The 16,136-nt window shown below is 40.3% G+C and overlaps 1 protein-coding gene across 3 annotated transcripts in view; it reads right to left on the reverse strand.

The window, feature by feature from the left end:
- Positions 1–1,023: 1,023 nt before the first annotated feature.
- The window catches only part of NIPAL2 (NIPA like domain containing 2), a 76,709-nt gene continuing 61,596 nt past the window's right edge, over positions 1,024–16,136 (reverse strand). For 2 of the 3 annotated variants that reach the window (XM_072949506.1, XM_072949504.1), the window contains 5 exons: positions 11,656–11,791; positions 9,624–9,712; positions 5,165–5,228; positions 3,970–4,064; positions 1,024–2,673 (listed from right to left, as the gene is read on the reverse strand). In XM_072949506.1, coding sequence (XP_072805607.1) covers positions 2,561–2,673; positions 3,970–4,064; positions 5,165–5,228; positions 9,624–9,712; positions 11,656–11,791 — 497 coding nt within the window. In that variant the 3' untranslated portion in view covers positions 1,024–2,560. Of the gene's footprint in view, positions 2,674–3,969; positions 4,065–5,164; positions 5,229–9,623; positions 9,713–11,655; positions 11,792–15,338; positions 15,451–16,136 lie in introns of all 3 variants that reach the window. The other variant, XM_072949505.1, reaches the window with a different exon arrangement.

Raw genomic sequence — 16,136 nt, forward strand, 5'->3', positions numbered from 1 at the left:
TTAGGTCTACTGCCCATTTTTGGATTGGGTTGTTTGTTTTTTTCTTATTAAGTCGTATGAGCTGCTTATATATTCTGGAGATCAAGCCCTTGTCAGTTTCATCTTTTGCAAAAATTTTCTCCCATTCTGTAGGTTGTTGTTTTGTTTTGCTTATGGTTTCCTTTGCTGTGCAAAAGCTTGTAAGTTTAATTAGGTCCCATTTGTTTATTGTTTTGTAAACTCTTGAATGCCCAAGGAACAAAAAGGAATTTACACAGCAAGGGCAGCGGATTCAAGACCAAAGGTTGGAAAACTATATGGCCCATGGACCGGCCACCCGCTTTGGTAAACAAAGCTTTACCGGCACCAGCCATGCTCATTTGTTTACGTGTTGTCTCTGGCTGCCTTCATGCTACAACGGCAGAGCTGAATGGTTGTGACAGACACTGTATGGCCAACAACCCTCCAAAGATTCACTCTCTGTGTCGTTACAGGAAAAGTTTGCAGACCCCTCGTCTAGACAGTCAGATGAGCCAAGTGTTGGCTAAAGGTCCCCAACTCACAATGCCAAGAGAAGTACTGGGCTGGCTTTAGCTGTTGTCATGTGCTGCGTAATTTAAAAAATCTTTACAAGCCGGTACAAGTAAAACTCCTATTCACCTTACTCTGTAGAGGCAATATGGAAAGTAAAGTTAGGTCTGAATGTATTTTAGATGTTACCTGGACTTCTAAAGCACTGTTCGATTATGTAAATGTGCATAAGTCAATGTCATTTCTCAAAACTTTTAAGAGATGCAAATGTTGGCACCCACTAAAGTTTTGGCATTGTGCTTATGTCTGCAAAATTCTACAGTGCACAAAACCACGTGCTGTAGCTTTAAATGTAGTCCTACTTCAGGTAAAACCCTTCTGCCTAGTTATTTTCCAAATCTTTGAAACCAGTTTTAAAGAGCCACCAGGAATCTGTAGTTAAAGACGCCAGACATACTTCTTAGCTGAGCCTTCCAGTGCCAATATGTTGGACCAATTCAGTAAAACATGCTGTAAATTATGACTGTTTTATTTGAATTAATGAGACACTTTTCCACAATGGCAGGGATTGTTACCAGGAGTTCAAAAGCCAGACCTGGGGTCTAGGTTACTATTCATACACTGGTGATGGATTCAAGTCTCACCTTTGTGCCCCGGTTTGATGGGTCTGGTCAGGGGGGTAGGTCATGACAGAGAACAAAGCTAAAAGACCTGAAGCAGTTAAGATGACAGTTTGAATAGCCCTGGATTAAACAACCAAACAAATGCAAGGCCACTAGCTGGAGTACCGCTGGACTGGCACGTCAGTGGTGACCTGAGGGCTCTGGAATGTCATTGCGGATGGGGCTGATTATTTGATGTTGGTTACAATGAAGCCTAGCTCTTTTCTTCTAACTATTAGGGGATTATTCATAATGCAGATATGATGATGAACTCTACCTCCAAGTGCAGCTTAGCAGACACGTGACTGCTGCCGCAGAGCTATTCAGGGTATGGGAGGACCTGGGCTCCCTCCCTGGACTCGGGCTGGACCACCTGGCCACGTTCTGCGTCTGCAGATTTAACTGGCTGAAGCCCAGCTCTCTAAGCGTAACTGTACTTTTACTTAGAAGAATTTTGTTACAAAGCTTGACGTAATGACTTAGGGAAGAAACAGTGTGTTAGTGAAACTATCACTAAGAATTTCAACATGATTTTTGAGACTTAAGTTCAAAGTTAAAACATAAAAACCCACCTGATAAATTATATGATCTAAACAAAATAAAGGCACAGGACATGAGATTTCTCTTGAGTTTCAAGTATAATAGGATCACATAGCTGAAGAAAACGTCACCATTCTGTATTTTTATGACAAAAAATTTACCTTTTTTTTTTTTTTTTTTTACCGTTGTTAAATTTTTCCTTTCTTAAGCTGAAAGAAGCCCACTAGCCAAGTCTTCTGGTTTTGGCATACCCCAGCAGAATGCCAGTTATAAATTCTAATTTTAAAGACACTCTTAATTTTCAAAGGACGTTCATGATAGGGGCTAGTTTTCAGAAAAGGCGAATCACCATTGTAAGTTGGGAACAGAAAGGTGAAAGCTTTATGGGGAGGTTCATAAAAGATGTCTTAGGAAGGATGAATGCTCTTGAACCTCTGGCTTAGGAGTGAGGTCGTAGGGCTAATGTGTCTCTTTAAAGCGAAGCATCTGACGTCACAAGCTGTGTGGGAAAAGCAGCCCATGTGTTCTGAAGCCGCATCGTGAACGCACATTTTTGTGTGACACTCCTGCTTGGGCAGCCAGGCTCTACAATTAAGATCTAGCCCGTTAGATGATCACCAGGGAGAGGTCCCGGGTGCGGGGAACACTTGAGATTACATTCCACGAAAACATTAGACTGTCAGAGCTTAGGAAGGCCCTGACCGTGCACAGGCAGGGGGAGGGGGTGAAGGACTGAAACCAATGCTAGCACATGTCAGCACGAAATAGCTGCTGACACAGACTTAACACGTGCAGTTTTTTAAAAGGTGGTCTCGAGTAACAGGCCAGCCGCCGTCCCTCTCAGCACTTCAGACCTCTTTCTTCTCTCCACTTGGGTTCTTTGTTGAGTCACTTCCATCAGGCAAAGTTCCATAGGATAAGCCATTTGAATCTGGTTGTATTTTGTCCAACATTTGCTTCCCTGTGGAGATAATAATCACAAAAAATCTTTTGTGCTCTTACAGTGGAATAAATCTTAATAATGTCTCCTCTATCTAGGCCATATTTTTATTCTCTTTCTCTTTTTTATACTATGTGGCCACCCTCTAAATAGAAGAGATCAATGCTGGGGAAGAAAGCCCAGTGGAACTCCATGTCCCTTGGTGTGCAATCAAGCTTCCACGTGGCTGAGCCATCTCCCCACCCAGGTTTGCCATGCTGGGCATGGAAACCAGGTCGGAGCAGTCAGGAGATTGACATGAAGCATCCGCTCATCCAACCCTTTTCCCCAGCACTCCGTCTCCTTTTCCATGTTTAGTCTAGTGCATGTAACAACAGAGAAGGTCTTTCATAGTGGCTTCTACAGATGTTACTGATCCTACGTGTGGTGCTTTATGAAATGAAAAATAGAGTTAAAGATAAGTCAACTTAATTTCCTATCAAAGAAAGCCTGACCACACAAGGCATCTCTAACGCACACCCTTGCTGCGAAGGCCCATTCCTGCACTGAGCGCTTGTGGCTGATTGGATGGCTCGAGTGGGGAGGAGAACACAGAATTCACAGGGCAATATTTTCTCAGTCATTGGGATGAAGCTTTAATGGTTTTTACTTCAAAGGCTTGGTCCTAACAGAGCAGTGGCAGACGCTGAGAGAACATCACTACTCCTTGTCTAGAAACCTGTGGGGCCCCCCAAAGCCCTAGCAAAGCCGGAGATTGCTGGCATGGTGAGCAGGGCGGAGGTGAGGACACAGCTTCCGCTGTCTACCTGACGGAAGCGGGTCATTCTGAGAGAGAGTGGAGAACAGGGAAGATGATGCGTGTGGAAGTGCTCAGGATGAATGAGGTAGGGGAGGAGGCTCTACGTGCGGGTGACTGCAGACGTCACCCGTGGCCCCAGTGCACAGGCCAGCTGTCTTCCCAAGGAATGCTGTCCCTCCGCAGCCTCGCCTTCTGTCCTTAGCTGTCCCCTCCAGGGTCTGCTGCTGGTAGCTATTCCCACTCCTTCCCCTACCCTCTTCCAGTGTAAGGAAACCTAAGAAGGATATTTACCACATCATGCAAATCAAGAAAACAGGGGCAGTTTTTTTACGTCCCCAGTGTTCTGTGCAAAACTGATATTCAGACAATGATTATTAACACTTACACCTCTGGTTTCATCATTAATGTCCAATTTCTGACAATAAGGATTGTTTTATATTAACAGCCCCCATCATACCAACAATTAATTTATAAAGATAAAATTTTCTGTTATAAAATTAAGGAATGTATAGCTTTACCAGGAACATTTCCAAAATCAATGTAAGACTGTGGCAGATGTTCCTTTTCTCGATTTCTTGTGACCAAAAATACACCAAGGAATGACAGAAAACACCTGTAAGAATAATGTTAATAAAGAACACAAGATTACTGAAACAGCACATGGTATTAAATAACTGACCTCCATATTCTGCATGATGACATAAATTCCACCGTTTTTTTTTTTCCTTCCTGTTTCTCATGGTAAGATGCCTAGAACTTGTCTTAATTACTGCAGCCAGTAATATTTGTCCCCAGAACCACAACCTGGGCAGCTTCCAATAAATCTCTGCCCCAGGTTTTTACCATCTGGAGGCTAATTTGGGCTCTAAACCCTTTGGGTAGATGCTAGGTCTCATTTTCTATCCATGCATGCCCAGATCCATTACTGGCATGCAACACGAGCAAAAAATAATTTATGCTTTAATTTTCTAAGAAATTTTGTTGTCCTTGGCCATAAGAACAGTCATAGTTTCCAGACCCCAGAAGTTTAGCCTCACCCAAAAATCTTATGAAATTGAATTTTCAAGATAGATGGGTTTTTATGTTGAAAATAGTCTGGCCTCAAGTTTGCACAGCAATGGTCATGCAGAATACCACACGAAGCAGCAGCTAAGCAGTAATGGAGTGCCAGCTGGGGCCAACGGAAAAGCCAATACGTTAGCGATATTCTGTCCAAGCTCTGCTCTCTGTTTACAAGAATGCCAGCAGCAACTGCCCCTCAAATCTCTAGGCACCCAGACACAAGAGAGACCAATCTTATGTTATTAGGTCCACAGGTAGTGATCTGCTCCAGTCTTGGCCTTGTATTCTCGGTGATCCTAGAGGTGTCTGTGGTTCCCTAACCTAGGGGTTCGCAAGGGTGGGGTAGGTCTGATGGAGTACGAAGAGGTGGAGTTGCTACGAGGGCCAGTGAGTGGGTTTACCTTGACTTTGGCTGGAACTGAAAATCCCCAGTGTTTCAGAACCCTCTTAAGAGAGATACTTAAATCACAAAGTCAAGGACATTGAGCCCTGGGTAGGGTGTTAAGCTGAAAAATATGTTTCTTTTAGGAACTCAGGAAACTGATGTTTCTGATATTATTTTCCAATTTTCCATGCCTCAGGTATAATGCCAAAAATCCCACATAAAAGTAATAGGATTCCACATAGTTTACCTCTGAGACATTTACTCACCCAAAAAGATATATAAATACAGTGAGAAAAGCTGCACCAAGGAATTCCTGATAAAATATGATACCTATAATAGGAACAGAAGATAAAATTAATTTTAGGGTAAGAATATTTACAATAGCTATGCACTGGTTTTCAAATTATGTTAATATATTATTTTTTTTAAGTATAGTTACCCTTAAAATGCATATCCAGTAGCTTAGTTTAAAAATATTTGCATGCCATACTTACATTTTCAGTGATTCCAAAAGAACATAGATTTGTAGACTTTATACAACATCAGTATCATTATTATAAAAGCACCACCATTGACAGACTTTCGCCAATAGAAATTTCTTATCCAGTCCAAGATCTGTCCCGCTGGAACATGCAAGAAAATAAAGCTCCAGTGACATTTCTCACCCACATTTTAAGCCAGGGGTCAGTAAGCCTGGCCTGAGCGTCTGGGCTTCTCACATAGCACTTACACCTCAGGCCTGCTGCTGCTCATGCCATCAGTCTTGGCAACGCCCTGTGGCCTGTGGGTCTGGCCACATGCTCACTCAGGCACTGGAGGATGCTGTAGCAACCGACGTCATCGTCAGGGCCCTCTCCATCACCTTCTTCTGGCCTTCTGCTTTGGGCGGAGGAACACATGGAGGCGTCATTTACTCTGAGGAGCTTTTCTTCTCTCCTTGTTGGTCTCAATGATTTCTTCTTGGTCTATGGTCCCAAAGCCTTCATAGAGTTTGTTTTTTTATTGAAGTTTAGTCAGTTTACAACGTTGTTGATTTCTGGTGTACAGCACAGTGATTCAGTTGCACAGATTTTATATATATATATAAAATTATTCCTTTTTATTAAAGGCTGTTACAAGGCATTAAATAAATATAGTTCCCTGTGCTATACAGTAGCACCTTGTTGTTTATCTATTTTACATAAAGTAGATTGTATCTGCAAATCTTGAACTCCCTATTTATCCCTTCCCACCCCCTTTCCTTCCTGGTAACTGTTAAGTTTGCTTTCTATGTCTATGAGTCTGTTTCTGTTTTGTAAATAAGTTCATTTATGTCATTTTTTTAAGATTCCACATGAGTGATATCATATATTTTTCTTTCCCTTTCTGGCTTACTTAATATGACAATCTCAGGTCCATCAGTGTTGCTGCAAATGGCATTATTTTATTCCTTTTTATGGCTGAGTAATATTCCATTGTATATATACACCACAACTTCTTTATCCAGCCAACTGTTGATGGACATTTAGGTTGCTTCCATAGCTTGGCTGTTGTGAATAATGCTGCTGTGAACACTGGAGTACCTTTTTGAATTAGTTTCCTTCATAGGGTTTTAATTTAAAGATAACATTTACTTATCTATTACCTGGAATCAAATTTTTGTAAGTGCGATATCAGCCTCACTACCCTGTCGACAAGTCCTAAGTGCCAGTGCTGCTTAGGTGCTGCAGATACCATGGTGAACTAGACAGGAGCTTTCTCAGTCTGAAGCCCATCCCATCTAGAGAATAAACTTCTTACTGGATCAAGCCATGTCCCATTCTAATGAATATTTGTTGAATGAATCAACATTTCTGAAGCATTGTTTCATGTTACTACACACTTCCTTATAGTCATTTTAATGTTTTCACGTTATTCTAGGCTAGTGCCCCATAATATTCATTTCTCTAAGGGCATTTTAAATTGTTTCAAAAATTTTTTTTGCTTTAGTAAAGTATCAGTAAGGTTCTCTGTACATATTTTTCTCAGTATTTTAGGATTTTTCACTTGAAGTGGAATTTCTGTTATTAAGAGTAAGAACATTTTTTTGAATTGTAGTAAAATACACATAAACTTTACCACCCTAAACACTTTAAAGTGTACAGTTCAGCTTTGTTAAGTCTACAGTCATCACTCGGTATCTGCAGGATCTGGGTGCAGGACCCTCCATGGTACCACAATCTGAGATACTCAAGTTCCTCATATAAAATGGTGTAATTTAACCTACGCACATCCTCCCGGAATACTTCACATCACCTCTAGATTATAATACCTAATACAATGTAAATGCTATGTGAATAGTTGCCATCACGTGGTAAATTAAATTTCTGCTTTTTGGAATTTCTGGAATTTTGAGGGGGGAGGTATTTTCTGTCCACTGCAGGCTGTATCTGCAGATGCAGGACCATGGTTATAGACGGCCGGGTGTATTCACATTACTGTGCAACCAATCTTCAGAACCTTTTTATCTTGTAGAACTGTACTGTACTCATTAAATAAATCTCACCCAGCCCCTGGCATTCACCATGCTACTTTCCACTTCTGTAAGTGTGACCACTCTGGATACCTCATGTAAGTGGAGTTATGCAGGGTTTGTCCTTTTGCGACTGGCTTGTTTCACTTAGCACATCCTTGTGGTTCACCATGTTAGTGTGTATCAAACTTTCATTGCTTTTGATGGCTGAATATTCCATTGTATGTGTACACTACATTTTCTTTCTCCATCTATTGATTAAGGTTGCTTCTGCCATTTGGCTCTTGTGAATAATGCTGCTATGAAGCTAGGTGTACAAAATCTGTTTGAGTCCTTATTCAGTTCTTTTGGACATATACCTGGAAGCAGAATTGCTGAATCACATGTTAATTCTATGCTTAATTTTTTGAGGAACTGCCATAGTATTTCCCATAGTGGCTACAGCATTTTGCATTCCCACTAATGGTGTACAACTGTTCCAATTTCTTCATATACCCGTTATCTCCTTGTTTTTTTTCCCTTTTGCTCGCAGTCATCCTGATAAGTGTGAAGTGGTATCTTCTTGTGGTTTTGATTTGCAGTTCCCTAATGATGAGTGATGCCGAGATCGTTTCATGTGCTTGTTGGCCATTTGTACATCTTTGGAGAAATGTCTTAATCAACTCCTTTGCCCATTTTTAATTTGGCTATTTGTTTGTTTTCGAGTTGTAAGATCAAAGAGTAGAAACATTTTTAAGGCTCTTGATAACAGCTGTGAAACTCAGTTCTAAAGTATAGTACCACGGTACCCAGCTCCACAAGAGTGCCCACAACACTTCAGCCTTGTCAGCACTGGTTATTGCAACCAAATGAACAAAACAAAGGCTTTACTAATTTAGCAGGCAAAATACGGTATCTCATTTTAATTTTAAGCTATACTTTTTGATGGGGGCAAAGAGAAGTAAGTCAAGAAGCTTCATGTCTGTTTAACACTGCAGTACCACCAGATGAGCTGTTACCACTCCCAGAAAGTCCCAGCCTCCCTGGCTCATCACTTAATTGATGTGCTAAGTACTCAGATCAGCCCTGTTGGGCCTCCTACAAAACCCTTTTTCCAGGGGAACTACATGATTTACACGTCTTCAGCACAGTGACCTTAACTCTTACTCTGTAGGTCAAACCTATAACTGGTTTTTGCCTTGCTCTTTCTTTTCCACTAAGTCTAGAGCACACAGATGTACAATCTTTTGCTACTTCCTTTTGTCCACAAGCATAAAATGCTAAAAAAAAGAAATTAGATGTCTTGGGATGTAATCTTTCCCAAAAGTAAAACTTAATTTTAAAGAGAAACAGAAGATGCATTAACTACTTTAAAAATTGCCCACTGGCAGTCACATTGTTTGCCATGAAATAAAATAATGTGTCCACTAGGCAACAGCTATCCCTAATTATCTCCAAAGTGCATAAACTTTGCATTGGGAAATGAAGTCCCCGTATCACAGGGTAGTAAAATACATCTAGTAAGCCGGCGATCTGGGGCATACCAGTACCAAATGTAGGAGTGATGTCCCTGAATCGACTGTAGTTTGGTTTGGACAAGTTTCAAATTTACACGTTTTAAACAACATTGTGTCTGACGTATTTTAACATTATTCATAAAAAGGAAAGAACTGCTGTAGTAGAAAAATAGAGACCAGAAGAGCAAAGGTAGCAGTTTCTTTTCTCATCTGTCTGGCCTTCCCTGGAAAACTGGCTTCAGTTTTGGACCCACTTGCTGAACCAGGTGGCGAGGGACAGGGAGGGAAGAGTTAATGGAACTGGGGATGCTCGGTCCAGAGACAGGACACAAGAGGACCCTTCAGCTGCTTTGATTACAGAAGGGCTGGCAAGCAGAAAACTCCAGAAAGCAGAACTAAGATGAGCATCTTGAATTCACAGGGAGGCTCATTTCAGCTCTAACAGAAGGAAATACTTTCTAATAATTAGAGCTCTCCAAATCATTAGAGTGATGCAAAATGCAACTGAGCTGTCTCCGGGGGCAGAGAGCACTGGGGGTCATTCACATCAAGTAGAATAACCTGTCCCAGGAAATGTTACGGAGGAAATTCAGGCACGGTGTGGTGTCTGATATGGAGTGGGCTACACAGTTCCTTATCACCTAAAGATGCCTGGATTTTTCTTGTTACTCTAGGAGAAACTTCACTTATGCCTGTTGTGTGGGTGAACTCACCTAAGTGTAGAGGGCCAGAACTCACCTGCAATGATGGCACTGGTTGTGAAGAAAACATGGTTCACCGGCACCACCGCCGCGGTGTTGTAGAGTTTCGTGGCTTGATTCAGGAGCCTAGAGCAGAAGGCACTTACTGAAGGTCTGTCTTTAAGAGAGACGCTCAGCAGTAAGTTAACAATAACATCAAGAAATGCATGTTCTTTAGCTACAACTACAAAGGGAAAGGAAGTGCAGTAAAAGGGCATTTCCAATCAGCAGTCATAGCTTATATGCATCTGATGTATGAGATCAGATGTCAGGTTTTACGGTCTGTTTAAACCAACAACAGTAACAATGAAAAGCAATTAATCATATTCCGAGGCCACAGAAGTTTGAGTTGGAAGCGATTCAAGCTGCTGGACCAGTATCACACTGGGGCTGATTCATGAGGATAGACTCTAGAATCTGTTAAATATCATATCTGGGGAATGGTATAGCTATCCACCGACATGCCACGTGCCAAGAAAGAAGATGGAGAAGTAGAGGAATGTTTAATGTTTCAAAAACAATGCTCAGCACTCCAGCTGCAGAGCACATGTGGGAGCTCAGCTTCCCACTCCGGCCGCCAGCCTGGCTCAGGTTCCCACAGCGGCGCTGTGCTGCCCTGTCAGGGACCAGACCTCTCCTGAAGCAGTGCATTGCGCTGACATCACCTGGGCACTTACAAAAGCACTATTGCTTAGGTCCTATTCCAGAATAATTGGGGGAAAAAAATCTGTGTATAGAGCCCAGGTTCGCCTGTGTGTGTGTGGGCACACGTGTGGCTGTGTGTATACAAACACATACGCATGTGGACTTGTGTGCTAGTATATATGTGCATGTATACATATATGTACAAACATCCTCAGGTCATGTAAGTGTAATGGGCAGACGGGGCTGAGAACTACCATTCCACAGTTCTGGTGTCTTCACATCATTCTGACAGATTCAAGGACTGAAACAAGGGTGATGGAAATGCGGTTTGCCTTCAACTGTATCTGGCTTTTAAATTCATGAAGCATTGTTTAAAAATAATGATGCTAATCACTAAATTCCAAAAAATCTTATAGCAGTACTGATTAATTCAGAAGGAGAGAGAGAGAGATGAAACAGTAAGATTCAAGTATTAGAAACACAAGTGGTCTTATGAACAAATGAAAGTTTGTTTACAACAAATGAAACAGTGACAGAACATTGGGTTTCTCCAGCAACACACTCCTTGTAACAGGGTCCATATTCAACCCATAACAATTAGACTTTACTTCCAGCATCTAAGGAAGGAACCACTCTCTTCCAGAGTTTGGGCTCTGATTTCCTGGCTGGCACTGGGATGGTGCTTTTGGCACAGTATTTAGGGGTAAACGGAAAACTTTGTGGACTCCAGAGAACCTAACAGGCAAAGGCAAAACCACAATGTGAAATGGACGGGAAGTGACTGGAGCAGATGGGAGGAGGGGAGAGAAAAAGAGAAATTAAAAGTGGTCCATGTCACCACTGTTAGGCCCCAAGAGAAACATAAAACAATCATTTTGCAATCCCATGGGGACAAAGAAAATTCTGGCGAAAGATGCAAAGTTTTGGGGAAAGGATTTCCCTCCCGGCCAAACGTCCGGTTTTGTCCATCTCTGGGCAATTAATGAGCATGAGCTAAGAAATGAAGGTGAAGGGTTCATGTATTTCCTATATTTAGAATGAAATCCTGGATGTGGACCTGCCCCTGTGATTTACTGCTAATGACAACCTGTGTACGATGGATATTAATTACAAGCAGAAGAGCATCAGGAATGTATCAAAGTGCGCTTGGCTGGATTATGGCCACACTTCAGAACTCACAAAACGTGAAGGCAATGATTAGCGAAAACTTATTATTGGATGTGAAGGATAAAGTGAGGCATATGGGCTGAGGATAAGCTGTAGACCCCTCACCCTTAGAAATCAGTTGCATCTAATTCTAATTGTCATCTGAAGCCAAGAAAGATGAATGCTCAGGGAAGCACGGGAATGTTGAAAGAGTAGGGAGTACGTAGGAGCTAACTTACTTGACTTGGAAAACACAAGATGCGATCATGATGATAAACATGATATAGAAGATGGGATAAGTTAGTTGCGTTTTATCCGTCACAGAAAAAGTGATCATGCCTGAGACAGCTTTTACTGAAATCACAGTCAATGAGGCTGAAAAAGAAAACACAAAACACAAATAGAATACATATGTGAGTAAGAACTACAAATAAAGGTCTTAACTTTACACGGTAGAGTAGCAGATACCCCTACGATGCTTTAAGAACGAAGACTGCCGGGAGAGGTGGAGGGTAAGACGTGACACTGGCCGAGCAGCGGCGGCCCGGTGGCGCTGGGCTTTCCGTTTGCTTAAATCAGTTAAAGATCTGTGCGACTGGGTGCTTCTGATAATCTTGGGAGCAAGATGCTTATTTTCCATCCCTTACTGTTGAAAGGCTGTGGCGGAGGTTACAATTACTAGTCGATGGGAAAGGAGAAAACAATGAAGGGAGGAGACAAGAAAAGGCAGATTGCCTGTGTGACATTAATGGGAAAATAACTATGAAACTCTACTGAAGAAGTTGAAAGCCAAACAGATGAGAAGACTGGAAAGTGAAAAGCGACTCATCCCTTGAGTTTACTAAGGGTTATACTAAGTATACATATGAGCCCTGTTGTTAGTAAACACCTAGGAGTTTCATTAAAGAAAAAATTTTTTTTTTGACAAAGACATTAATAGGAAGCAGGACAGAGCTGAGTATTCTTTTCTCAGAGTCAACCTTAAATCTCAGATTTACATAAGCAATGTCCATTTTCCTTCTATGCTAAAGAGGAACCTTTCCCTATGAGAAGAAATTTTTCATTGGTTCCAAACAGCAGTGAGGAAAAAGTGACTTGATAAGGTTATGTCAACATGAAAGCAATGAAGTGTTTTCTGGAAACACCTTGTTTCTGTAGGAAGAAGAGAGTGTTTTCTTTTTGTCTTAGGTCCCTTGAGATTACTGCTGCATATGATTCCATAATTTAGCTGAAACCTACAGAAAGTTAAAAAAACAATTTTTACATGAAATCAAATAACTGTAAGTCAAAGGCAATGGGAAGAAATACACTTTGTTGCTGTTGACCTACCCGGGCATAGTATTTCTGAGCTTTATTCCTTTTAGCTTTTAAAAAGGTATTTTGTGTGTATGTGTGTATATACACATATACATATATATGTATGTATAAAGATTATGTTTAAGATAGCAGGTGCTGGCCAACTAGAAAAGCCTTCTCTAATCTCCCTTTCCCAAAACTGAAAATATCCTTTAAGGGTACCAGGGCACACTTCCCAATCAGGCATTTTCTTTCTGTTTAAAGTCAGCATTAACAGAGGAGACCAGGTGATAAATAATTCCAACAACAACCTCCCGCTGTGAGCAGAGAGGCCCTTACAGCTGGGCCCCCTTCACCTTAAATGGTTTTTGATCTGATCCTTTTACATATTTTCTACAGATTAAGAAAATAGTCATATTTTTAGCTGATCTAGACGTTTTAAATATTTATAGACATGTATGTCACTTGATGGTTTAAGTCTATAAGGTTAGCTCCTGAGGGACCTTGACCTCCTCAACAGTTGGCTTGATGTTAGAGCACAGCGTGGTGACTGGCTTGTGGTCTGAGCAGCCAGGTTCCCAAAAGGGGTCGGTCACAGAGAGGGAGTTGAACACACTGTTCCTTTGGCCTCAGAACCTCAGGATCACATAGGTCACCTAATTCAACCACCATCTGATGTGAAATTATACTTAAATACAAAACGAGAACAAAACTAGAATTCTAAATGAACTATCAGTTGCTATAGTTAATCATTGTATTTTCAAAGCATACACAGTCTCCATCTGATTAATCACTATTTATGGTAACTCTGCAAGTTATTTCTAGGCTGGCGTTGGTCGAGTATATCTAAGTTTTTTTCTGAGGGTGGGGGAAGGTGGTTGATGAGGACACGGGTGGAAATACCAAATTGTAATGCAGTATCATTCTAATATATATATATAAAAATAGAAAGTACTTACAAATGCACCAAAAAAAAAAAAAGGCTTGACGAAACTACATTAAGATACTATCAGTGCTTATCTCTAGGCACTGGGATGATGAATAACTTTTAAACTCTTTTTTTTAAACTGTAAAAGTATACATGTACATTTAAGAAAATTTGGAAAATGCAGAGAAGTCTGGAAAGAGAAAATCACGTGTAACCTCAACACTCATCCCCAAATCATTTTTAACACTTCAGAATATTTCTGCAGTTATTTTTCTATCTCTAAGCATGAATAATCATAACATGTGAATCATACAGTATATACTACTTAGGAACCTGTTTTCCATTGCCATTAAGTATTTTCTATGCCAGTTAAGCATTCTTCTAAAGCATGATTTTTATCAGCTGTAAAGTATGTCTTGTTGTGAATTTGTGTATTTAGATTGCATCCATTTTTTGGTATTAAAAATGAAGCTGTGAGGGGGAGGGTCTAGCTCAGCAGTAGAGTGAGTGCTCAGCATGCATGAGGTCCTGGTTTCAGTCCCCAGGACCTCCACTAAAAAATAAAAAAATAAAATAATTCATTTAAAAATACGTAAAGAAACCTAGTTACCCCCTCCCCAAAGCAAAAATGAAGCTGTGATGAATATCCTTAAATATAATCTTTGTATATCATCCTGCCAATTTCTGTAGAAAAATCACCCCTAAAGGGCAACTACTGTGTTGACAGCCACCATTCTTCTGAAATCTACTGGCAAACTGTCTTCTGCAAAGGACCAGACACACTCCCAACGTATCATGTTACAGTGCTCAATTACATGGATCTTTATATTTTATACTGAAATATTTTATATTTTCTTGGTATCTTTCTCTGTTTTCTTAATTCTTGGCAGTAGACAAATATACTGTACTGTTTTTGCCTAACCTTATGCTGACCCATGTTGAAAATTCAGCCCTCGCAGTATATTCCTAGTTCTTCACCAATTGCTCCTTCCGAAGTTTCCCAAGTGGCCCTCAATGTCTCCTTATTAGAGCCATAAATATTTTATTTATTAATCTGGCTGTGGCAATCTTAGTGTGCTAAGTAAGCACAGAGAAGGAACCCTAGCTTTCCTAGCTTCCTGATCAACTGAAAGGATTCTGCTGTGAGTGTTCAGATGCCTTTAAGAAAGGAGGTTGTGGGGGAGGGTATATAGCTCATACTTAGCATGCATGAGGTCCTGGGTTCAATTCCCAATACTTCCTCAAAGAATAAATAAGTAAGTAAACCTAATTACCTCCCCCTACCAAAAAAAAAAAAAAAGTAAATAAATAAATAAAAGGAGGTTGTGGCCACAGGCAAGAAGAGCTACTCACTAGCAGCCCGATCTCTTTCTTCCTGGTTGCCCTCACTTTCCATTTTTTTAGTTGCATTTTTTATATATCACACAAACAGTAACACCAATAAAGCAAACAAACAAACAAAAAAAGCAGCCTCCTCTCTACTACCAGTACCTCTCATTCATTTTGTTTCCACATCACGTGTGCTTTCAGTCACAAGGAAGGTAGGTACAATGTGGTGTGTTCCTTTTCCATTTAACATGACACTAGAAATATTTTTCAAAGCTGGTACATGATTTTCATAACCATTTTTTCTTGTAAAAGTCATTAATGACACAAGCAGCATGGGTGAGTATAAAGATCTTTTTTTTCCTCACTTACTGTAATGAGAACACTTCTGGTATTTTCACCATCAGATGTGCTTCAGCTTTTGGTTTAAGAGAAAAATGATTTTCCGATTTCATGGAAACAGTAGAATGGTGGTTGCCAAAGGCTAGGGGAAGGGGAAATAGAGGGTGATGTAGATCAAAGGGTACAAATTTTCAGTTATAGGAGGAGTAAGTTCTGAGAATCTAATGTACAGCATGGTGGATATAGCTAATAAAAATGGTAGAGTTAAAAAAAATACTTAAATTCCTGAGAATAGAGCTTAAGCGATCTCACCACATACACACACACACACACACACACACACACACACACACACAAAAGGGTTAACTATTAGTTATCAGGTAATGGATATGTTAATTATCTTAAGCTTGTAATCATTCTACAATGATAACAATATGTGTATCAAATCATCACGTTGTAGCCTTTAAATATATACAATTACGCTTGTCATTTCTCAATAAAAGTTTAAAAAAAATGTTTTTAAAACACAGGTATCTCTATGCCTCTTGTATTTCAAATTCCTTATTAGGAGTGCACATTAAACCTTTAATATGCTTTTTCAGCATCTATTGAGATAATGACACATTTCCTTTTTGAGTCATTAACATGATGAATTATATTAATGGATTTCCTAAAGGGTCAGCCTTTCATTTCCACAATTAGTTCGTTGGTAATGAATTTGAATCTTTATCTCACTATGCTCAGTTCTAGTAAAGTATACATAGTGTAACTAGAACAGACATGGTCTTTGTTCTCATGGAACTAATCTGTCAAGGAAGATGCGCTCAA

The sequence above is a fragment of the Vicugna pacos genome, chromosome 25 (genome assembly GCF_048564905.1).
Source record: "Vicugna pacos chromosome 25, VicPac4, whole genome shotgun sequence".
NCBI classification, from domain to species: Eukaryota; Metazoa; Chordata; class Mammalia; order Artiodactyla; family Camelidae; genus Vicugna; species Vicugna pacos.